Source organism: Mugil cephalus, chromosome 20 (genome assembly GCF_022458985.1).
Source record: "Mugil cephalus isolate CIBA_MC_2020 chromosome 20, CIBA_Mcephalus_1.1, whole genome shotgun sequence".
In the NCBI taxonomy this organism is placed as follows: Eukaryota; Metazoa; Chordata; class Actinopteri; order Mugiliformes; family Mugilidae; genus Mugil; species Mugil cephalus.
This window is the reverse complement of record NC_061789.1, coordinates 11178521-11203287: the sequence shown is the minus strand read 5'-3', so window position 1 is coordinate 11203287 and position 24767 is coordinate 11178521. Positions and strand designations below refer to the sequence as shown.

Sequence of the window (24767 nt, the reverse complement as noted above, 5' to 3'; positions counted from 1 at the left end):
TGATCTGATAATCCACATTTTTTCCGGCCTCGTTGTATTTACTGATACATTTCACCATGTTTTGGCCACTCAGGGGGGCGTACCCTCTAGACATCCCAATGTTTTCAATAGTTTTCACTAAGAAACATCAAATCATAGCTGTGGATGTGGTTCAATCCAGAAGTGAAGTAGTAAAAATGAAATATTAGAAAATGTCAAAGGATCACCACTTTGGGAATTGTAAAAAAAACTATTAAGAAGATCGAATTTCAAGCTGATCTATTTAAAAAGCTAAAGGTATTTCACTCTGAAACTCAAGTGCCAACCTCAAATGATCACCAAAATCGAGATTTAATCCTCTGAGATCCATGGATGTTCATAAGAAACTGTATAGCAATCCAGCTACAGGTGTCGCATAAGTAAATTAGTAGAAAAAAAAAGGAAAAAAAAAAAGAGCCATTGGTACCATGAATACCTGAATATAATTTCACACGAATTCACTGAGTTGATGAAGTTAAAGTCAGAGGATCGTTGAAGTCACATGAATTAATCCTCTGGGTACCCACTAATATCTAAATCAAATTTCACGTGAACCCATCTAAGAGATGCTGAGGTGTTTCAGCACTTTTTGAACCAAAGGTGGCAAACCCACCCACAGAAGACGCGTACGACGACAAAAATAAATAAATAAATAAGAAAACATTTCAGTTCGATAAACAAGATCCAGTAAAACTTTTTTTTTTTATTGTCAAAGAAAAGTGGAAAATAAAATGAAAACAGGGAAGTTAAAGTCTGCATAGTCCTACAGTGTCTCTCACGTCAGCATTTGCTTACAGAACCAATCATGAGGTAAAATGCCATTAACATGGTTTTAAATGTTATTATTATTATATAGAGAAGAGCTAATATACAACCGCGGTTGCTTTTTTCCCTCAAAATACACAAACTAAACTTTCTAAAGTAAACTGCATGAATGGACTCCTACAACTGAATGTACAATATAACAAGACGCACTGTACACTGATTGCACTTTCACACACTTCAGAGGAAAATTACTCAAGAGTAAAGGGTGTCTTCATACGGAGTGATTTGGTTTGATTAGTCCGTATCCAGCGAGATATTTCTTATTGTTCATGCACCAACAACTCCTTTCTCATGTGCCAATACAGAAAAAGATGTTTCCTCTTTGTAATATGTGTGTATACATACATATATATGTATAAACCCCACAACCTCTTAACACTGTCACCCTGTTGAGTCCCAAGTGTTGTTCTTGGCACATAGAAGGTCAGGTATTCATTTACAAGGCACCACGGCCTTTATAAAGTGAGCACTTTAAGCTCCTAATAGTTCTTTGTTGGAAGATTTTGCCCCCGAGCCGTTTCGTGTCCATTTTAACTTTCACTCCATGGAACTGAGATTTGTCCTCGTAAAAAGGAAAGAAAGAATGAAAGACAGAAAGAAAGGATGACAGCAATCTCTCAGTACTACAAGAAGTTTTTCAGTCTGATTTATCTTGACGGAGAACAGTTAGTACCAAAAATCCCACACAGCGAAAAAACTATTTCCGTAAATCACTCCTACACTAAACATAATTTGGCAAATATCTCAGTATTTATTATCATAGTGCTCCTGTCACAGTCTTTACACGTGTATTAAAACAACAAAGGAGTCCATTTCTACCGATCATAGGCCTTACACCTACTTATTTCACTTTAAAAAAACAAAAAGGATCAGTTTGTCCACTGGAAATCTCACTGAGAGCCATGTGTTTTTCAAATAAAATACACACAATGTAAACAGAGACCGTGTAGTGTGGTCTCAGCAGTATTTAAAACTGTGAAGTTTTACTGTGATTCTTCCCTATGGAACTTATGGTCTTGCGGTGGGGAATAAAAATGTATCCGACATGGCACTAGAAAGTGCCATAAGAGAGCACACATGGAAGTCTCAGGTGAGTTTAAGTTTGTAGTTAAAAGCAAAACACTGAATTTTAATATGATCAGCTTCTTCACAAACTACATTTGCTTCCTATATAGCTTAAGTAGTAGTTATAGTATTAATATTAGTATTTATTCATCTGGAATCCCTTCTAGAGATTGTTCAGCCTGAGTGTTCAGAAATTATTGAGTCATTGCCATCTTAACCTCCTGTCCCATGACATGAACTTAAAATAGCGAAGTAGATTTGTACAACTGAGTAGTAGAAACACATCTCAGCAGAGCTGACGTTTGTAAGAACGGAAAGCGGGAGAATCCAAAATGGAGAAAGCTACTGCCTATTTTTAGCTAAACATTCAGTTAAACATCTAGTTTAGCTGAATTGCCATATATGATACTTAGCTACCAGTTAACATGCTAGTTAGCTTAGCTTCCCCACCTCCTCATAGCCGTTTGCTAACTTAATATGATGCAAAATGGGTATGAGATTACGGTACAGTGCCATTCACTTGAACAAATGTTTATCATTATTTATTATTTGTTGTTAAAATTGCAAATGTGCATTAGCCCAAAAAAGTTTTGCAAATATTAGTTGTTATATAGAGTTATCATTCCCCTCGTTTAAGGTTGTTTTTTTATTTTCAATAGTGGTTCCTGTAGTACCACAAGTGGCCACTGGGAGAAATTGGCAGCGGGACTGAGTAGTGGCTGTGGATCCACGTAGCTAACTGACAGGAAGCTAACTTGTTGGATACGAGTTCATTTTTACTCTATTCAGTAGAATTCTTGGGTGGACAAAATACCAAAAGGAAGAGCAGAGAAAACGGAAGCTAATGTTACTAGCATTAGTAGCCTGTACCTGTTCTTGTTCATGTGTTAGCAGTAATCTCGCTAGCTGCTGTATTTCACCAACTAGCCCTGCATACGCCAACACTCGCCTCCAACAGGCTATTTTACGATGTGTGCTGAGGCCCTTGTTCTCAAAATTTGCTTTTATTTGTCAAGTCATTTCATGTTTTATGTAGATTTGACGTAGATTCTCGATGGGAACTGCTGCTGCTGCACGTTGTGGCATCTTTGTTCATCTTTGTTAAAAATACTTCGGACATTTTGGAAAAGGACAATAAATGTTTCATGCGTGTAAAAAAAAATAAAGTTATTCCCTAATAAGTTGAGAAAGCAATTATTCCTCAAAGAAGGGTGTCAATCCGGGTGCTGGGGTCTCCTCCTAATGAGTCTTCGAGGTTAAACAGCTGGTCGAGGTTGACGGTGGAGGTACAGAGGAAATCGCTGGGGCCTTGTTCCTCCTCTTCTGGCCAGGGGCTCTCCAGGAAGGCTGTGGCGAGGAAGGTTTCCTCATCAAAGTCAGACACGTCATTACTCCTCCGGTTAGCCCCTGTGGGGGCTTCAATGGGGGAGATGTGGGTCCCCCTCACCGTCAGGTCCTCCTCTTTCATGATGGGGCTCAGAGGCTCTCCCTCCTCCAAACTGAGCTCCCCGCTGAGGGCCGAGTCCAGCAAGGCATCCCAGTCAAAGTCCCCCTTCAGCGGTCCGATCTCCTTCTGTTCGTCCACGGGAAGCAGCGGGGAGCTGGAGCGTCGAGGGACTTTGGCGCCACCATTTCTGGAACCCAACTGTTTCCTCTTGTGCCCGCCTCTTCCCCTGACCACCGGCCAGGACCCCAGCATGGTCCCCTCAGCCAGATGGGGGTCCCACTTCTGGTCAGCACCGGTCGCCTCTTCAAACTCCCGGAGAAGCCGTTGGGACTCTGGGTTGATGCACAGGCCGATCTGACCTCCTGAAGGGCCGCAGGAGGCTCTGGACTGGGGCTGGACGTTGATCCTGAGCCGGTTCTGCAGGGCCGGGTTGATCTGGACGGGGGGCATCCGTCTCTTCTTGTAGGCACCACTCAGGAGGCGCTCGGCGTACTGAGGGTCGATCTTCCAGAAACCCCCTTTACCTGGCTCATCCTTCTGTCGCGGGACCTTGATGAAGCACTTGTTGAGCGACAGGTTGTGTCGGATAGAGTTCTAAAAAAAATAATACCGATGCAAATTTTAATATAAGATATTAGTTTACATTATTTGAACATTTGCTGATTTTAGATTTTAAATAACTGAGCTCATTCACTCTCTCGCAAAGAGTAGATTGATCCCATGCCTGTGCCATAAATCTGGAGCTACAGCCAGCAGCTTGTTAGCTTAGCTTATCTTAGCTTAGCATAAAGACAGGAGGCAAGGGGAATCATTGACATCGACTCTGCATAAAGATAGCTTAACCCCTAACCCCATCACCATTTATTCAAAATGTGAGGACGTATACACTTGATTAAGATCAATGTATTACCGTTTATACTATACAAATGATGTTCTTATCTTCTGTCTGTCTGAATGTTAAAAACTCATTGTCCAAATATCCATTGAGCAGCAACAATCCCCAAAACTGGAGAGATTAAATAGGGACCCCAACCCCCATATATCTACATTCAACTCGGCCTATAGTGCCATTTATAAATATATTATTATTATTATAATTTTGCATTCAATATTAAGCTAATCAAATAACACTCAGGTCCAAATATTCATGTTTTTATTTGTAACATGTGCAACAGCAGGGTGGGAGGAAAATGAAAAACAATGTACACAAAATGTCTAATCAACTAAAGATAAAGGCGACCAACCCTGCAGTACCTCCACGGACCCCCTAGGGGTCGCATAGCCCCAGTTGAAGACCTATGCTCTAACTCATTGTTACTGGACATGTCATAAGCTAAAATGTCCCTGGTCTAGTATATTATAAGAAATAGAAAAGATACTGGGTGAGAAACTAGAAATGGATTCTGTGTCTCCCAACCAATCATGTCATGTTAACAATATATATTTATATATATATAGATGTTGTGTTTTCTGTTGTTAGTTTTTTACTGTGGTCATTGCTGCTTATTTGCCTTCTTAAAAGGATGTCATGATGGATTCCTTGCGAACTTGTTGCAAAAGTAGGCAACTGAAACAATGTTTGTGCGTGAGGCCGTCAGTACAGGAAGTACACACGGCGGAGCACCATCCATCACATTAATGCGCCATGTACTCCTGCAGTCATCCAGCTCGCTCCCCCCTTCCTTCACTGAAGTCTAAATAGAGCAGTGACCCGGTGACCTTTGTTAAATATTATCTGCCCCATGCGCTGCTTTACAATAACAAAATGCTCTGAAATGTCTGAGCTAGGCGCTGATACGCGGGAGTACAGCTAACGACTCCATCAATCATTTATCCGGCAAAATTAAACTTTTCTGGAAAATTCCTGCAGCATTTTTGGTGGAATCAACTTCCCATCTGTTCACATGGTTGATTAATGCTTAAAAACAAAAGGAATAAAGTGTTTAATGTGTGTTTTCTGTAACTGGTCTGGGAAACATTAATAACTCACAAAGTCACCAGTGTTTCCTCGTTGTGTGGCAGCAGACTTCTCAGTGTATTCTAACTGTTTCTTCAAATAGAAACTAATCCAGCTGTGATCTGACCCCAGAGACCTGAGAGGAACTCATTTTCACACAATGGATGAGTGTTGGAAACAGCACATCCTCCCTAATGGGTGCACTGAATACAGTGTGTGTGTGATGCATTGTGTGCCTGTGTGTGTGTGTGTGTGTGTGTGTGTGGTCCCTCACCTGCCAGGTGGGGTCAGCGTGGCGGTAGTAGCAGAAGTTGTCAGTGATCCACTTGTAGATGCAGGACAGCGTGATCTTGCTCTTCTTGCTGGCCTGCATGGCCATGCAGATGAGAGTGGCGTACGAGTATGGCGGCTTGATGTTCGCGTTGGTCTTGTAGTCCACTTCGTCCGGACAGTGGCCGTGCGCGACGATACCGGGGAGGGACTGCATCCTGCTGTAGGCCGCGGCGGTGGGCTTCCCCGGGGTAAGGGGCATCCCGATGGAGGCGGGGTCCCCGGCCAGAGGGGAGGACGGCGCGTCGGATCCCAGCTGCTGTTGGCCGAGCAGGTGCGGCTGGTGGTGGGCCTGCTGCGGCACGTTGGCACCGAGGATGGAGAACTCCTGCAGCCACTGCAGGCTAGTCAGGCTGTCGTCCAGGTTGACGGAGCCGCAGCAGCTGATAACGCTGCTGTTGCCGCCGACGCCGTCCCGCTCCTCGGCCTGGGCAGCGGCGGTCACCACCTCCTCCTCCAGCCCCACGGAGCCTTCGGGCCAGGGGTCTGCGCAGCTCAGAGACAGCATGGCTCTCTCTCCCTCCAACACACCTCTCTGTCACCCTGCAGCTCCTTGTCCGTCTCCCCCTGCCACCGCCTGACAGGACCGAAAATATACATTTAACTTCAACAAAGGGACAGACAAGGATGGCCTAATTTGAAAACAGGGCCTCTGTGTGCGTAAAACGAACGGCGTTTCATTCCCGTTCTCATTTAAATAATTTAACACGTCTGTCACCTGATTAACGCGAAAGCCAAAGCTGTGACACGTTCCGAAAATCTGAAACCCTTCGTCTTGATGCGCTGAAGAACCTTTTGTGTTTTCAGAACTTTCCGGAATAACTCTGTGGCGCACTTGACGCTCAGCGCCGGGAAGAGCGCGCACCATCACCACCAACGGCGTCCAGCGCTTAAGCTCACCCACAGGTGGTAAAAAAGGTTAAAAACTAATCAAACTGTTGTATCACACAGGATCGTTGATAGAATTTACGCAATCGTGGCGTTTTCACGCATAACATTCGCATTTGTGCTTAAGCGCACCAAAAATATAATTTAAAAATATATAAAAGCAGTTATTTAGGGTCTTGAATATAGTATCTACTACCATTGCAAATATATGGAAATATATATAGTCTATATATTTTTTTCACGATGTTACATTATTTATTTGCGTACCCAGAGCAGGATATTTCAGGCCTCCTAAAGCTGTAGCGTTTTAATAATAAATCAGAGAATAAATAATGAGATCCTCTTCAGACAAACATCCAGACTCACCTTCTCTCGGCTGTTTTGTTGACTAGAGACTTTTAAATCCCAAACGGGCAGCTCTTCTTGAATGCTCAGTCTCAGCCCTTTTTTTTTTTTTTTTTTGTTCTTGCTGTGCACCTGTTGTCTTCTGGCGAGTGAGAGAAAGAAGGAAAAGGGGACAAAAATTCCTGTGGTCTGAGTTTGGCGCTCCGTCGGGCGCTTCTTCTCCTCTGCAGAGGTCTTTATAACGGTTGTCAGCGGGCAGGGAGTTTAATACCTGGTGCAGGAGGTTTGTCCAGCAACCATAGAAACGGTACACCCCCTTGTAAACAGCTTCCCGTTCCTCCATTGGCCTCTTGGTTTCTATAGCGCTTCATTTTTAATCACTCTCAAGTCAACTGAGGCTGCTGCCGTGCTGGTTCTCAAACTGAGGCCCGGGGCCCCTCCAGGGGACATGCTTTGGCACTTTACTGCTCCTTACCTTTTTTTTTATGAAATCTGAACGATTATAATATTTTGATCTTGTCACAAGTTGTGGTGTGCATTTTTTAAACTCAAGCTCTGACTAGACTTAGAACCTAGAACTATAAGCTACAACTGTAGAGTTTAAACATTTGAAAATCAATTTTAATTTTATTTAAAAACACTGTGAAGTCTTTGTAGTGTATAATACAGATTACAGTTTATTATAGCTTTTTTGTAGCATATTTTGTTTTATCTGTATTATATGTGAAAATGAATTAAATCTAAATTAAACAAGACTCAAATAAGGATTTTTTCCCCTCTATCAGTCATTCAAACGATCCAGTTTCTATTAAAAAATCAAATAAATTAAAACTTTTTTTAAAAAATCCAGTAACAGAAAATAGATTTTAATTCTCTCCTCTTCCACGAGTCACCTGCCTGCCTCTCAGACTCACCTGTGGTCCCGACTAAACATCAGGCTTAATGATGTGATCGTGTCAGACAGACGGGAGGCGTTTCAAAGCTTTCTGCAGTGTGGTCGCAACCGCATCATCTCAGATTATGTGTAATGCAAACCACACCAAAGGTTGGACCCGGCGTTTGGATTTACAGGGGGAGGCGCGTGTGAAGGAATTCACTTTTGTTCATAAGGCAGAAAGGGAGCGAAAGACAAAACAAAAAGGTTTGGCCCCTTGAGCGTTGTGTTAGTGTGGCTGACTGGTTTCCTGAGGCCCCTCACAAAGGCAACTGTAAAGCAATAAAAAGGCCTCCTCATCTCTGAGTCCTGACATCTCTTCAAAGAGGCTGTCGCGGTCTCATCTCCACCGCCGCACAGGCGAGAGCAGGGATCGAAAAGTTATTTGTCCTCTGGTGCGTCTGTGTGGGACGTGTCTTAAAAATAAAAACGGAAGAAGTCAATGAACATCTGTATGTGTAACTCAGGTAAACAATTAAAACTCGTTCTTTTCTCAGCCTGGAATTGAACCTGAGCATTTTTCCAAACCAAACAATCAAAGGAAATATTAAAAAGGGACTCATTGTGTTTGCACCCTCCAGGGTCAGCCCACCAGACGCGAACACCTCCTTCATGTCGGAGTCTTGAGACGGCGCTCGGTCCTCCATCGCATCTCCTCCAGCAGAGGTCAAAGGTCAGAGCCAGGAGCAGCCAAGCACGGTAACCTCACAGACGGTCGGGGAGGGCTGGCCTCCACGCAGGACTGCGACGGGGGATTACAAAGAGGGATGCAGCCGGAGGCAGGCTGCTAGTGGACTTGACAGACAGACAGAAACACAGAGGAGTGATTAGTGAAGGGGGCTACACGGCACAGGTCTTCACAAAGAGACACAAGACGATGAAAACAATACACAAACCAGCTACAGGGAGTCACAAAATGGTCACGACGTGAAGCAAAACAAGTCCAGCAAAGGTGCAAGACACCCACAAAGGCACAAAAGGACCACAAAGAGAGACGAAATGATTGCACCAAGCCTCGGTGTCTGCATTAGCACACGAAAGGACCACACAAACTCCACAAAGAGCTACAAGCAGCTACAGACCAGAAACACCTAGAAAGACATTGAACATGACCGCAGGTAGACACGAAACAGCTGTAAAACCAAGGTTACAAAACTGCAAGATGGTTGTTTAAAAAAACAAAAGAAAAAAACCCACAAAACTATCACAAAATGACTATAAGTGACCACAACAATTATCCAACCCCTACAAATACCCAAAGAACAATAGATACACCAAAACTGAGCGTGTCAAGCCCTTAAAGACGCTGAAAATGACCACATAAAGACACAAAGGCGGCTACAAAGACTCAAGATCACTATAAATACACAAATCTATTCTAAAATAGCGACTAAATGACCACAAAGAGACTAAATGAATGAAAATGGCGCACCAGTGTCCACCAACTGATTTAAAGGCTTTATTAAGGGATTTTATTTTCATTATTTCAGTTAATTTATTTGCTGGTTCAATAAAGCACCCGGTCTGGAGGTGGGTTAACTGTGACCGTGACCAGTTTAAAGAACGGTGAACAGAAATGAGAAAAATTGTTCTCAGTTTGATGTAACACCTGCTATTGGACAGAAGGTGGCGCCAAACTCCAATTGTTGAGATACATTTCACATCGAGAGGCAACATTTTGCTCAGTCTCTCAGAGAGAACCCCTCTCGCTATGGTCTTGGTAATGTGAGTTGTTCAACAGGTAAATTAACAGCAGGCTAGGTACAGATTGTCACATTAAACTTTTTTAATGCTTTTTTTTTTCTCTCTCTGCTCAACGCTTGCAGCAATACCACCAGTGACCACTAGATGTTGCCATTTATCATTTCAGCAGCTTTGAAGTGGATTTGTCACAATCATCTGTTTCAGTTTAAAAACAAAATCACATTGTAGGATATTATAAATTAATGTAAATTGTTGAAATCAGACGTGTTCCTGACTCTGGGACCCCCCCAGCACTCACTGGGATTGCATTGCTTTAAACTAATTTGAGGGTCTATGAGAACGATTTGTGTGAACTGCTGCAACATCTATAATAATAATAATAATAATAATAATAATAATAATGATAATAGGGTGGATTTATATAAGGTACCCAAGGTCGCTTCACACGAGGAGAGACTGCAGCGCGCCATAGAAAAGGGCTCGATGCTGATTGGACTATATTATTAGAGACATGAGGACATCATGTCTGGAGGAACCGGCTCAACATACAGAATATAAAACATTAAAAACATGTAGTACATGTTTCTTCAGTTGCTTTTAGTTCATCTCACTTGAAAGCCTGGAATCACAATATATGACATGACTTCTCTGTTTTTGTTCTAAACCAAACAGAGAAGTTGTTGATCTAATAACAGATGACTGCATTAAAACTTCGGGATCATTAGCTGAACTAAACAGAGGCCTTAACTTTAAATGAAAACAATTACCAGCCTCAGAAACATAAAAAGTATTTACATTTAGTTAGAAATGCTGCTTTTACTTCACAGTACTTGTAACTGAGTGTTTGATTAGATTAGACAGATACTTTATTTATCCTTAGGGATTTTTATGATGTCCACATGTTGTGTTTTGGTGCGGGGCACTCCTCATGACAAAGTCCAGTCGGTGAAGACAGACCGGCGTTAATGATTCACTGCAGAGCATCAACTCAAGCTCCGCCTCCTCACTGTATGTTCTTATTTTGGTGGTGGAGAAATGACCCCCACGTGAACCTTTAACAGACTGAACAACAGCTCCGGGAAACAGGAAGCCAACAGAATAACCTTTAAAGGCTTTTAGTCTGACACCTGTAGCTCCCACACAATGACTGAAGGATAGTTTCCATCCGTCTGCTCTCTGCTGGGCCTGTTCACTGTATGCGCTGTACGGTGGTTTGGTTTACTGCTGTTTATGATAATCGCCGTTCTCCTGGTGTCCATATAAACAGAATATCAGAAAACAGAATATAACATAAAAATCAGTGCGACTCCCTCGTTATAAACTGACGCTGCACAGCCAAACGTTGTCCAAAAAGTTTATCTTAGACTGTAGCAGAGCCTCAAAGGTAAATACATCAGGCTCAAGTTTGAATATACTTCTAAAGCTGGAAGAATATTTCCACTGGAACAAATGGTTCAGCTTAAAAGCATTGTGCTATTTGAATATTTAAGTGTAAACATCAGGCATCAGTTTTAGTGAAGCGCTAAATCAAGCTAACACACCGAGAGCTTTTGCATGTCTGTATATACAACATTTCCATGTAATTTGCACATAAATAGCGTAAACTAAAAGCTAAGCATTTGTCACGTTTTGATCCCAGATAAGGAACAAAAACATCTCCCCTGACAAACTTTTAGAAAACATTTAAATATGAGCTTTGAAGCATTTTATAATTCATGTTTAGCTAACCTGAAATAAGACATTAGCAACATTAAATGCGCTCACATGTCACAACACAAGTGTCGTATGAGGTTGAAGTCATGCTGTAATGTTCACATGAGAATTTATTCAGCGTTAAATGGATGAATGTATGGATTCACACCTGAAACTGTCAGGACGTCTTCAGGATCTGCGAGGCCTCCGCCCTCCAAACATACATAATATATGTCCTTGTGTGTCACATGTGCAGCACAGCTGAATTATTCAGCCCCGGTAGCAGAAAGCGAGCCGGACTGAGCTGCACTCTCATGGTAAGAAGATTAGTGGTCCGCTCAGACCTGCAGCAAGGCTCTCCGCAGAGGAGACGCCAGAGTTTCATGTTCTTCCTGCAAATGTGTAAATTGAGACACTCCTCAGACAACACACAAAACGTCATTCAGCTCGAATGGGAACAGAGAACTGAAAGGAATGGTCAGATTTGATTTTGACATGGTATTTATATAGCTTGTGCATTGACTGTAAGCTGCACAATTAGTGGTTGACAGTACACACTGCACATTTATCAATTATTACATGTTAAATACAACATTATTCTTTTATTGTGCAGATACTCAAGATATATGCCACATCTAGAACATGAACCAAGCAGTGGATTACTATGTATTTACTGAAATAAACCCATTAAAATAAATGAGGTATGGGTATAATTTTAATATTTATATCAATATCAAACAGCCGGATGCAGAATTCAAACTACTTTCAGCTAAAGCAGTATTTCAGTGTGCAATTGGTTGGATTTGTATTTGCATATTACATGAATACAATGACATAATGAAATATTTATTATCTACATTACAAGCATGTGAATCATGCACTTAATTCATATTTGTTTTAAATAAATTAGTTTATACCTGCTGTAAAAACAAAGAACTATTCATGTTCAAATATTTTGCAAATTAATAGATAATTGGAAGTCATAGTGTACATGCAGTTTAACGCTAAGTCCTGTTCGTTTCATTTGAAAATATGAAGTTTAATTTAATACGAGTTCATTTTGTGGCATGATTGGTCAATAAAAATAAATACAAGATCTGTGATCTGAGATTTGTGTGTGTGTTTATGTTTGTACTTGGATGATATGTCTGCCGGCGGAAGCAGCCAATCAGCTCTATGAAATCACTTATTACGTCAGTGTAACGGACACGGATGAGAGCGCGTGCGTAACTGCATCGGATAACCACGGTGGGCGGGGCGGGGCTCCTTGACTGCGGCTCCGCTCCACCCCGCTCACAGAGACTGCCCCAGGGCCTGAAAACAAACGCACCCGTGAATTTAAACGCTTCCCTGCGCCAGCCAATCAGCGCCTCTCTACTACAGCCTCGGACCAATCAGCTGCGCGCTGCTCTTTGTTGTTGGTGATGACACGAAAATATTGTTGTTGCTGTTGAGGCTGCGGAGACTCGGCAGCGGTGGGAGACGGACGGACGGGAAGGAAGGAAGGAAGAAAGAGAAAGAAAGAAAGAAAGGACGGAAGGAAGAAAGGAAGGAAAGAGGCTCGATTCAGTTGAAGGCTTTACTTTATTTTTTCATTTAGTTTTTTTTTCCCGCAGCGGGTCGATAGTGTCTCGGGGAGCAGCCATGTCTGTGAATATGGACGAACTCAGGCACCAAGTGATGATCAACCAGTTTGTTTTGACGGCTGGTTGCGCCGCGGATCAGGCGAAGCAGCTTCTACAAGCGGCCCACTGGCAGTTTGAGGTGGGTCGACGACGGACGCATTATTCACACCAATCTTAAACACGTCTCCCCTCTGTAATTAAAAACCCCGGTGTTGTGTGTGTGAGCTGGCTATCTTATCCGTTTAGTTTGTCTACTCTCTGAACCGACCATGCGCTCCCGGGGCTAAAGCTAAGCTCGGCTCCCCGGCCTGAGGACGTGGTGCTCGGCTCGATGGCCGTTTTTTTTGTTTACATTCTTCACATTGAAAGCTCCACCGCTACAAACCGGTTTGTTGTCAGCCCAACTGCTGCCAGGACTATACAACCTTTATGCTAACTGTGGCTAGGTCGGTGTGTGTGTTGTTTTTTTTTTTACGTTGCGATGTTTACGATACAGTCTGCTCTGATAACATGTTACTACGGGGTTGGGCTTGTTTGTTGTCGCAGCACACGGAGCAATAAATCAAACCCTTCCTGTTGAAAAGCGGCGATTAACATTTACTGAGGAGGGGAATAAATAAATAAAGGGTGGTTGCTAGTTGGGTTAATAGATTACTTGCGATTGTGGTCATTTGTACAGGAGCAGATAAAGAGGTCAGACTGTGCGCTGAGAGCTCAGCCCCTGACATTGATCCCGGTCTTGTCCAGTTATATATAGACTGATTAAGATGCATTATCCTTCCAGCTGTTCTCACGCACCCGTCTTCCCGTGCTGCTAATCAGAAAAAAAAATGGTTGTAGCTTCACGTCCCATTGTCTGTGCGTTTTTGGGTCGTCGATCGGGCGAGAGAAAACACTTTGAGCTCAAGGAAATGTGCGATCAGATCAGACATTGTTCTGCGAACTGACTAACGAATGAAAACAAACATTAGCTTCAGCCGCACAAGCTTTTGTTATCAGCTCCACGGTTAGCTTCAAGCTTCAAGTGTGTGTCTCATGTGTGCAGGACTGAACATTGGTTTCTCTCAGCATTTATTAACTTGCAAGTCATTTTGAAACCCTTCTACCTCTCCCCCTATAACCACAGGGCTGAACATATATCACAATCACCAAACGTCTTAAAGTTTTTTTTTAACCTGTTTTCTAAGTTATAGTTCTGTTTTAGAGTCAAAACATAAGAAAACCACATAGTCGGGGTAGTGTTTTACCCCTGTGAGAGTTTCAAACTCCTCCCATCCAGGGCAGAGGCCCGTGGCTCTTAGCCGTGTCCGTCTTGGACAGCTGACCGACACCTGAATGATCTTTGACACGAAGCCTAAAGCCTCCAGATGGTTCCTGTCAGGCTGCACCTCTCAGCGGGTCAGTGCCGGGCTACGGCCAGGTGGCGATCCGCGGCGGAGGGGTGGAGGGGGTTAGGGTTTCTCTCAGCCGCCTCCTAATGCCCAGAGAGTCTTGACTGAATCATCGTCTTAGAACGTCCAGTGAATGAGTCAGGGAAACGGGTTTAAGTTTTACCCAGTAACAACTGTATTTGCCAGAGAGACCGTGAGTGTTTGCTGTTTTTCTGCGTCACACCTGGTGTTATGGAACTGAGGGCGTTTGGATTCGGGTGTTTAGAGAAGTCAGAGGCTTCTGGTCCACAGCCAGACCCTCAGACAGGATGAGGAACTTCTGACTGGGGAAAGTTGGGTGTTTAATGCAGCAGGGTCAGGTGTTGATGTAGTTTATGTTTATTACAATCTGCTGGGTAATTGATCTGCAGTTGTAACTTCCAAAAGGAGAAAAAAAATCATCATATCTTCACATGTTCTTGGTAAATAAGCAGCTTAAATGACGGCCTTTTTAAATTTGTGTGTGATCTGCGAGCACAAGCCGCCAGTGTTGGGGTCTTCTGTCAGCGTCTGAACGCAGTGAACGGACTATTGTTTGTGTGAGCGTTTGACAGCAGTGGCCTGATTTTCCTCGGTGCTGTGACCCGAGTCTGGAGGCATCTCGCGTCCTAAGACTGAAGCCCGAGGCGGCGCGGGGCTATCACAACCGCAGTTACTGCATTCACCCCGTCAGGGGAAACACAGATTGAAGCAAGACTTGCAGCTTTGAAGAGGAAGGATTTAACCGGAGTCAACAGTATACACATTCATTTGATATCACATGACAGGGACGGGCTGTTTTTAGTGTTCGCTGAATAAAGGGGACAAACTGTACACAAACGCTGTTGTTACTGTAACTGCTGATGCATCAAGAGCAGCGTGGCCACGTCTCCCTGCGCATACGACAGATCTTTATGCGATTCTGCCTTTTCAGAATGGCACAATAAACACCTGCACGGTTAAAAATATCTTATTGATCAGTATGAGGATCATTTTCTGGATGAGATGCTTAAAACAGTCGTAACAAAGAAAAGCGTCTTCTTACGTGATCAATTTTCTACCTTTTTTTTATTATATGCTGGTGAGACAGGCTGTGGTTTCGTTTATATCTGTAGTGTTTTGTTCAGTACTGTAAGAGGAACTTCCTTTTCCTCAAAAACAGCCTAGTACAGTTTGTATTCAGTAATATTGCTTTAACTCTTGGGCAATGACGCACAGAGAGAAAGTAGAAATCATCACTGACTGAAGCATGACCCGGTGAGGCAACATATCTGGATCATCCGTTGTCGACTTTCAGGTTCTTCCATCCGAACGGTTTGTTTGCGGCAGCAGGAAGCGACGGCGCGACGTCACCGGCGAGTGACGCTCGGCCAAACCTGAAAAATAAACTGAGACGAGACAAAGAACAGCGTGGACTCGGTGGCTCTTTGCACAATAGCCGAGAAGCACTTTCACGCTTTTGAAATGTGAGTCACGTTGTACGGCAGGCATTCCTGCACTGCCGCTGCTGTTGTCAAACAACCACAGCGTGGGGGAGGGAGACGGGAGGAGGAGGGGAAGGCTGTGAGGAGAGGAGGGGGAGGGAGTTGGGAGGGGGGTGACATTACATTCACTGAAGTGTTGGCAGGAGAGAGGGCTCGAAATGGAGCGACGCCGAGCTGCAAAACAAGCTTACGCTCCCTGTCTTGAGTTTCTGTCTTGATCTAAACTAGACACTGGACGCAGCTATTGCTGACGCAATGCATTGTGGGTCACAAGCGCCATTTTTAGGGTCAAAGATTGTTTGTTTACATTGGTAGTCCATCCACAAATCGGCCACTTCAAGGTGCGACGTTAAATTTAACGCGGCAGCAGAAAGTCTCGGTACGTTCGTCTCACTGTATCACCAACAGCAGCGGGTTTTCGATGTCTTTTTACCGACCGGTCTCCTAAAGTCACCAGCGTAGCTGGGGTGCTGGAGTATAAAAGTGTCATTTGTATCGGTGTTGTTGAACGCAGCTGTTTGTTGCCTGAGCTGAAAGGAAGAGCAGCTCCTTCAGACTCAGCACTAGAAAAAATATCGATATGGCGATATATCGCGATACTTTCTCTTCCGATACAATATCGATTTTAAAAGAAAAAGTCTAGTTTTGGGTCAATTGTTCTTCCAAGCCTCTTCCAAGGAAATTAATCATTTGGATTAATATTGTTTTTAGACTCAATTTATCCGATGAATTATCACTGTCGTCTGATGAACGTATGTACAACGTGTATTTTAAGCTGCATTTAAAATGTCTCAGTGAACTATGTAGATAATTGCAATATATCGCAATATCATAAAATCACAATAATGTATTCTATCATGATCAAGTATCGTGATACATATCGTGAAGTCCCTGCCAATACCCAACCCTACATTGCACCATTTTATATTGCTAGCATTAATGCTAACACGCTAAAAGGACAACAACAAAACACAAGTGTGGCGTCGAGCACTGTAAACTGACCTTCCAGTTGCCCCCTAAGCCCACAATGCATTGCGGTTTTTGTCCTCTGCTATGTTAACTTTTCAAAGACCACAGACACTGGACTTTCCCACAGCAATCACAGACAGTGAAGTACCCTCTCACTGATGAGTTGGTACCTGCAGACGCGGGCCCCCACACTTTCCCATCACTGAAATGAATCAGGCTGCCGTCAGCTCCTCAGGAATGTTTTCTTGTGTGCGGAGGAAGCAGCGTCTCTCTGATACGTCAGCTCTGTTTATCAAACCCCAGTTTCTGTTTCTCAGGCCATTGACTGTGTTTTTGTTCACGCCGGCCTTGGCCTTGTTTACGGCAAAGAGGAACAATACGAAGCAGCCGACTCATTTCCTCGTTTGCGCAGCGAGGCGACGGAGGACAGATCTGATGTTTACATTTTAGAACGTCCCCGCGTTGACTCCCCGGTCGGCCCGGAGAACGCTGCAAAACAAGAGAACGTTTGAGACGAGCGCATGTTTTCTTCTCTGAAAGTCACACACGGCGTCAGTTCACGGCTGCTTAATACAAACAGTGTTTATCGTGTGGTGCTAAACAAACCTGAGATCTTAACAGTTTTGTGTCAAACAGGATAAAGAAAGCTCACATGTCTAAACACACTACGTATTTCCTTGGGGAATGATGGAGACTGTTTTTTTTGTCATGAGCTCATATTTGGGAACCAGTGAGACTCTAGTGTTCCCCAACAAATAATAAATTAAAGCTAAAAATGTGTCTTTTATTTAATGTTGGCTTTTTTAAAAAAAAAAAAAATTTGTAGTAAACAGAACGTCTGCGGTGAATATTTATTTAAATGTCTAGTAGTGTTCAGCTAGACGTATTTTTCCAGACAGTTTACGCAACAATGTATCAAGACTGATAAATTAATTACTGATTTATTACCTGATTGTTGCAAGTCTAAGTACAAAGTCTTAAGAGGATTATTTATTTAAAAAAAAAAATCCTAAATATTTCCCCACCCTGCTTTGTGACTTAATATCATCGTTCCAAAGAAGACATAAGTGTGAATGAACCTGCAAACGTGGTTAATAATTCCCTGCTGGGTTTCACTCTCATTCTGACAGCAGAAACACATATTTAATTTCATCGTGCGTGTCTTTAATAACGTTTACAGTCCACGAGTAGTTTCACTTCTTCAGAAACCCTGTTTTTTTTCTTCTCTCTTTTCTCGAGCCGAAGTCTCACTCAGTCGCCCTGTTTCACATCTCCGGGCCTGGAGATAATAGTTTTACCCCCTGAGATCATGTGACCCGTTGTGTTAACTGACCCGTGGGCTGATGGTGAAGGGGGGAGGGGGAGGGAGGAGGGGAGGGGGGGGCAGCTCCTCCACTCTGGGCTCGGAGGATAAGGAGACAAATGTTTGACTTCTCCCGGGCTGCGTGTTCTTGACTCGTATAAATCCAAAGCTGAAGTGCTGAAAACATAATTCCTCCTCTTCTCTCCCTCCCTCCCTCCCTCTCCCTCTGTCTCTTTCTGCAGACGGCCCTAAGCTCTTTTTTCCAGGAGGCTAACATCCCCGGTCACCCCCACCAGATGGTAAGTGCATTTAACTCCCCTAAAATGAGAAGGAAAAAAAAAAAAAAATGCATTAGACCGAATGTATGCGAGGTTGAGTGACGGCGGTGGGACGGATGCACCCACTGACCTGCAGAGTGGACTGGTCTCCAGCTGCATCTTCAGTCAGGAAGACCCACAAAGCAAAACAAGAAAAGAAAAAAAAAGTTGTGTTGTGTCTCTTTTTCGGCCTCATGAATGAGCTAAAATATCCCCTCCAAGGCCGTTCAGTTCCTGCGCAGGAAATAGCCTTCACACTTCACTCAACTGTTTTGAAACCACATCACATTAACAATCCCTCTGTTGTTAGGAGGAGGCTGTGTGAGGTCTTCGCTCAGCTGTTTAATCTGCGACTGCAGCCGTGTAATAAAATAATTACCGGCCTATCAAGAATAAAAGAAAACGTACGTCACGCACAAACTCATCAGGGGGAGCGTCATGCGCGGACGCCTGAATCCCACCACCGACAGGCCCGACCCGCGCTGCACCCCGGGATCCGTCTGATCCCGGGCGCGCAAGACATCTGCGGCGGGCGTGTCGTTTTTGTTTTGGCTCGTCGGTCTGGGAGGAGCGCGTCGTAGCTTGAGAAGAACGGGTTTGTTATTTTGGGTGACATCATCTCGCCCCGAGGCTCCGTGGAGGAGTGCGAGGCCGCAGCCGTCTCGCGGGCTGAGCATCAGCTGCGAGACAGCTGCTTCCATTTCCTCCTCCTCCTCCTCCAACATGGCCCCCAGGACCCTGGTGGAGCCACGTTTGAGCGAGAACGAGCCTTTAACTTAAGGTTGTCACAGGGTCCGCGTTAGCCTCCCGGCCTCATTGACATAAAGCCGCACCACTGTGAAGGATGGACGGGAGGTTATTAAAGTCATTCAGGCAGGAAGCAGATACTATGAAGCCGCCACAGAAGTTGCTTGAGAATTCGGTCATTTTGCGGTCGTAGTCGTTCGGAGTGAGTTTTTCTCTTTGTCAATGAGTTTATTATAAACGAGAGATGCTGCCAGATTGTTCGGCTATTTTTAACGTCACGGTTTAACAACATGTGAACAAATATAGGCTCGTTTACAACGACTGATCAGCCAAAACATTAAAACCGCTGACAGGAGAAGTAAACAACACTCACCATCTTGGGAAACGTTTGGAGCTGCATTCATGTGGATGTGACTTAGACATGTAGCACCAACCTAGACCAGAGCAGGCACCCCCCCCCCACCCCGTAGCCATGACACCCAGCAGTATGCAGCCTGACATCCTCAAGTTCTGGGAACAACTCAGAAAAACATGAAAAGCAGCACAAGGTGTTGACCAGACCTCCAAACTCACCAGATCCCAAAGTGTTTTGGAGACACAACACAGACCTGCACAGTATTAGGAAGGCGGTCATAATGTTAAGCCTGATCAGTACAGCGGCTGTCCTTTCTGTTAGTCGTGCTTAGACCCCAGGACTGTTTACTGTTGTGAACATCTTTGCGGTTACATCCGGAAGTCAACAGGTTGACTCAGGAGGAGCAGCCAGTCCATCAAGTTTGATTATGAGCAGGGTGGAGGTGACAACACTCAGTCATCAGTGACACTAGTCAAACATTTCATCCAGACCAGATGACATTTTTACAACCTTCCTGAGATATATAAATATATATATATATATGTAGTTCGACATAATGCGACAGATGGAAAAAAGAAATTTCACTCTGCTTGTTTTCACTGCTTGTTACGTGTCCGTTCTGGCCAGATCACAGCGTAATAATGATTTATCAATATTTTGAAAAGCTTGTGCAATTTCATGTTTACCTCCGAGTCTGTTATTCTAAATATACAGCCTCCCTCCCTCCCTCCCTCCCTCCCTCGTCCTCCTGCCGCACAGCTGAGGCATCTCCCCTTCTATTTGCGGCCGCTGCCGGATGCCTGTGTTTGTTTGCGTCTCCGCGCCAAAATTACACTTTAATTCATGTTCTGGAGACACTTGGCACCGAGCGGGTCGCCGGCCGTCACATGACGGTCGGAGGCGCTGGAAGCGTCCGGCTGAAGGATTGTTCTGCTTTTGGTTGGATTAATGATCCCCCCTCATAACTCGCCTCTGCCCCACGCGTGAACTCTCCGCCTCAAATCACTTTTACGAGCTTTACACGCGTCCGATACAGAGGCGGCTAAATTTATAAGCGTCACAATTTGGTAACTTATAAAAAAAAAAATGCTGATTTAATCAGTTAGTGCATGTGCAGGAAGAAAAAAAATAAAAACACGCACAAGGCTCTCAGATGTGAAGCTCGACATGAAAGAAGCTGGTTTTCGTCGCTCCTCTGATCTCAAATCTCCTCCTCTCGTCTTTCCCCCCCCCCCCCGCAGATGTGCACTCCCAGAAACACTCCGGCCACGCCCCCGAACTTCCCCGACGCCATCACCATGTTCTCCAAGCTGCGGGCGTCCGAGTGCAACCCGGGCGCGGGCCCCTCGCAGGTGTCCATGGCCTGCTCCCCGCCGGCCCCCTCCTCCGCGTCCGGCTTCGGCTCCTTCTGGGCGTCCTCGCCGCCCAGCCACCAGCCGGCGTGGCTGCCCCCGTCGTCGCCCACCGGCCACCACATCCACCACCACCACTACCACCACCACCACCACCACATGCAACAGACTCCCATGTGGCCCCCCGTCTCGCAGCCCAGCGGCTCCCAGCAGCCCCCTGTCGTGTCGGCGCTCCACGGCCAGAGATGAGACTGAGCTGGGTTTTTTGGGGGACGGGGAGGGATGGAGGGAGGATGGGTGGCTGTATCAAGTGTAGCCAAACAAATCTGTTTCAGGGGGAGGGAGGGGGGAGAGGATGGGGGGGGGGCTAGATTCTGCTGTTTTTCTTCTTCTTGTTTTTCTGAACTGAAGACGAGCGGTTTGGCTCGTCGGAGCCGAGGAGGAACCTGGAGGGGGCGGGGCGAGGAATGGGGCGGGGCCGGGCGGGGCGGGGTGGGGGGGTCACTGACGAACTGAACACAGCAGGACTCTCAGAGCCCCCCCCCCCCCCCTCCTAAAAAAACAAAAATAAATAAAAACACACACAATGCAGAAACTTTTTTCTTCATCACCGATGCAACCAAGTCCAGGACCCCACGGAGCACTTACTGAGGAGAGCAGCCATGTGATCTGTCGAAGTGCTCTGTGATCAGTTATCATTTTTCTTTCTTTTTCTTTTTTTTGTTTTTTTAAAGACGTAATCCGACAGGAAGTCAGCAATAACCAGCAGACAAACAAAGGAAGAGAGGAGCTCGGATCGACAAAAAAAAAAAAAAAAAACGTTGTGAATGGAAAGGCCTCGGAAAGTGATTGGAGAGTGTGTGTGTGTGTGTGTGTGTGTGTTTGTGTGTGTGCGTGTGCTTGTGTGTGTGCGTGTGCAGGATTGGATCGGATTACTAGAGGCACAGCCGTGGAAGTTCGGTTTCATTTACCGACTGCGAAAAGGCGACAAACGGGGTGAAACTGAACCGCGACTGGGCTTCTGTGTGGAAGAAGACCTCAGGTTGTGCTTTTCATTATGAATCAGAGGGACGATGCAAACAAAGATGGCGGCAGGAAGTGACAAACAGCTGGATTAGAAAACTACATAGATGAGTTCTCCAGTTCCAGACGCCGTTGATCCTAAACTGTGTGTTTCAGTAGATTAGATAAAAGAAGACATTTGGTCAGTCCGTCATTTTAACACGCAATCAACAAATTTCTACACACGTCAAGACGACGCAGTCAATCTTCCAGAATTTCTCAGGGTTTTATCGAATCATTTCACGTGAACGTTTGACTCAAAACACCAGACCGATCAGATTAAGTCCCGGTTTCCTGGATTCGAGGTTTCGGATTCGTTTTTTTTTTTCCTGCAGATAAACATCAGAGACTGTAACGTTCCAGCAACCGTCGATTCTTTTTTTTAACTGTGTGTCACGCTCGTGGCCGCCATCTTTGTTTGGCTCAGGGAACAACGTGGCGCGGCACATGTCATTTATTATTGTTTCACCCGGATGATTCGCTTTGAGGGAATACTTGTTAAAACATCAGCGGGTGTCGGTGAGCGGTGGGAGGTGAGGAGTCCGTGCCGGGGGAAGAAAGACGACGTGTAGAGTTTGCAATAATTTGAGCTGCCACATTTATAAGAGGAGGACGAGGACGTAAGGTTTTTTTTTTGTTTTTTCTGGCACAAATAATAAAGAAAAAAGAACTCCTGTAAATAAAAAGCCAAAAGATTTCTGCTGATGAACTTTAACAGTTTTTTCCTTTTTTTTCTCTTTTCCGTCTTTTTGACCTCCGCCATCTTTCTCTCCGCGAAAGAGGTTCGGAGTCCGACTCAGTGAATTTCCACACGACCTTTCAGACGCTCAACCACTCCTACCTCCGCCGGTCTGAATGGGAGAGGCCGCGTGTGCGTGTGTGTGCGCGCGCGCGCGCGTCTGTGTTTTTTGTTTGTGTTTCGTGTGCGCTCTGAATGTATTCTGCTGCAGACGCACACAGGATCAGCCAGTTTAAACAGCGATGAGGGGGAGTGCACCGCAGAGCTGGTTGGACGGGTGGGAAAGTGTTTCAACCCGACACATGAATTCAGTCCAGTTTTTCTTTTAGCTGTGACGTTTTTTAAAAAAAATAAATCCACGGTAGATTAGCGTCTACTTCTAATTGTCAAAAAGTCCCAGTTTGGGAGGAAGAGCGAGGAGCTCTTGTCTGAATCGGGGGAGTCGGGGGTTCGGAGGCCGAGGGCAGCGTCACTCAGACAATCAGCTGCTTCTCGGTGACTTTGCAGATTCGCTGTTAAATAATCTGTGATTTAAAGGAAAAATCTGCCCTGAAAAGCTTCAAAGCTGCTTTGTTTTTGTTTGATTTTTTTAAGCAGCAGAGCAGAGAACACAGACATGTTCGGCTTTGACTAAAAGAGGAAAAAAAGAGATGAATACTTGGCATGTTTGTGTTGCGGGAGATTTTTCAGATTAAATCCATCACGCTGCGACGTCTCCCCTCGGTTTGACGCGTTTTCACAGAAACACCTAAGCTCGGCCGGTCTGGCTCTTTCCAGACCTTTTCCTCAAAGACCTGAGCTCTGACACCGCTCTCTGACCCGAGGGCGGATTTTTCTCCCTTTTCTGGACGAGTTGAGGCAAATGCGGCGCGCCTGAAATCTCAACTCCTGCCTGGTTTGTTGTTGGTGACGGGGTGTGTGTGTTGATTACTGTAGCGCAGAGTGTGTGTGTGTGTGTGTGTTGGAAGTTGGGGTTGGGGTTGGGGTTGGGGGGGGTGGCTGTGCGTCCTGAATGAACCGCAGGGTTTGGAGTTTTCCTACGAGCTTCCTGCAGCGTGGATTACGAGCTTAGCGCCAAGCTGCTCCGGAGGCCGATCGCGTTCTTTTTCTTTTTAGCTCCACTTTTTTTTTTTTTTCCCTTTCTTTTGAAATTTCTAACCACGTTTTTAAAGTCCAGCCGATGCGTCCGACCACTTTGAGGAGTTTTCTAACTGGGCGAGGTTTTCTTAAAGACAAATTTACCTCCCTTTTTTTTTTTTTTTTAGCTCTTTCACTTGGATGACAGTGTACTTTCTCATGGACCCTCAGATATTCACTCTGTTCTAATCCATGGCTCTTTTGTAGAGATTTCTTTGTGTTCATTTCCTTTGTTGAAATTTGTATTTATATGTTTAATAAAACAAGTTATGATCTGCTTCTCGCTCCGGGGTCCATCTGTCACTGCGGCCGTGTGTGTGTGTGTCATCACTGTTTTGGTTTTTACTGTAAGAGTGAAAGAGAGACGGTTGAGGGGGGAGGACGAGCTGAACGGATCTTTGTGTCAGTGAGACTTCAGATTGAGGAAGGATGTGGTCGAGCAGAGTGTCAAACTGTGCCGGCGTTTGTTTCTCATCGGTGGAGGAACTGATGCGTAATAGACTGCAGAGTGTAAAGAGGAAGTGCAGAGTTATCTGCAGTGACGAGACTGAGTAAATACAGAAACGGGGCCGCTGTTTGAAAAGGATGAAAGAGGACGCGGCTGAGGACAAACGGTCGGAAAGTTTAAAAAGCGCGTCCCTTTCTTTCGTTTTGTTTCTGAGATTCCAGGTTTTCCAGGACGCCCTGCCTTTAAAAAAAGCCGCTCTGTGTACAATTCTTCAATGACAGGAAGCGACCGGGGCCGAGTTGTAACCACACCTTTCGTATTTAGTCATCAGTCTGCCCTTCCTGCTCTGGGCCTCGTGTTTCTGTGAACAGGAAGTGCACTTGTACTGGCAGTAGTGAAGCATTTCCCCCTCATGATGCAACGCCGTTGCTGGCCTCCAGCGCCGACAGCTGAGGGCAACAACAGGAGGAGTTTCACGACACGACTCTTACACACAGTTTGTGTCTCCTCTGCAGTTGTGGCTTCACCAAAGTTGCTTTTGTTTGGTTTTACACATTAAAGTAACAGCGAAGTTGCGTCTAATACGTCTGCGGCCGAAATGAAGAAACATGGAGG

At 44.9% G+C, this 24767-nt stretch overlaps 2 protein-coding genes across 2 annotated transcripts; one reads left to right on the top strand and one right to left on the bottom strand.

The window, feature by feature from the left end:
- Positions 1-701: 701 nt before the first annotated feature.
- foxj1a (forkhead box J1a) lies at positions 702-7253 on the bottom strand. Its single transcript, XM_047571017.1, has 3 exons — positions 6897-7253; positions 5587-6219; positions 702-3949 (listed from the first exon to the last, which is right to left on the bottom strand). Exons 2-3 carry the CDS (start codon positions 6148-6150, stop codon positions 3110-3112), a joined length of 1404 nt encoding a protein of 467 aa, XP_047426973.1. The 5' UTR covers positions 6151-6219; positions 6897-7253; the 3' UTR covers positions 702-3109.
- Positions 7254-12641: 5388 nt separating this feature from the next.
- ubald2 (UBA-like domain containing 2) lies at positions 12642-23982 on the top strand. Its single transcript, XM_047571740.1, has 3 exons — positions 12642-12969; positions 18238-18294; positions 20656-23982. The coding sequence occupies exons 1-3, from the start codon at positions 12850-12852 to the stop codon at positions 21013-21015; spliced, it is 537 nt and encodes a 178-aa protein (XP_047427696.1). The 5' UTR covers positions 12642-12849; the 3' UTR covers positions 21016-23982.
- The last annotated feature ends 785 nt before the right edge of the window (positions 23983-24767 follow it).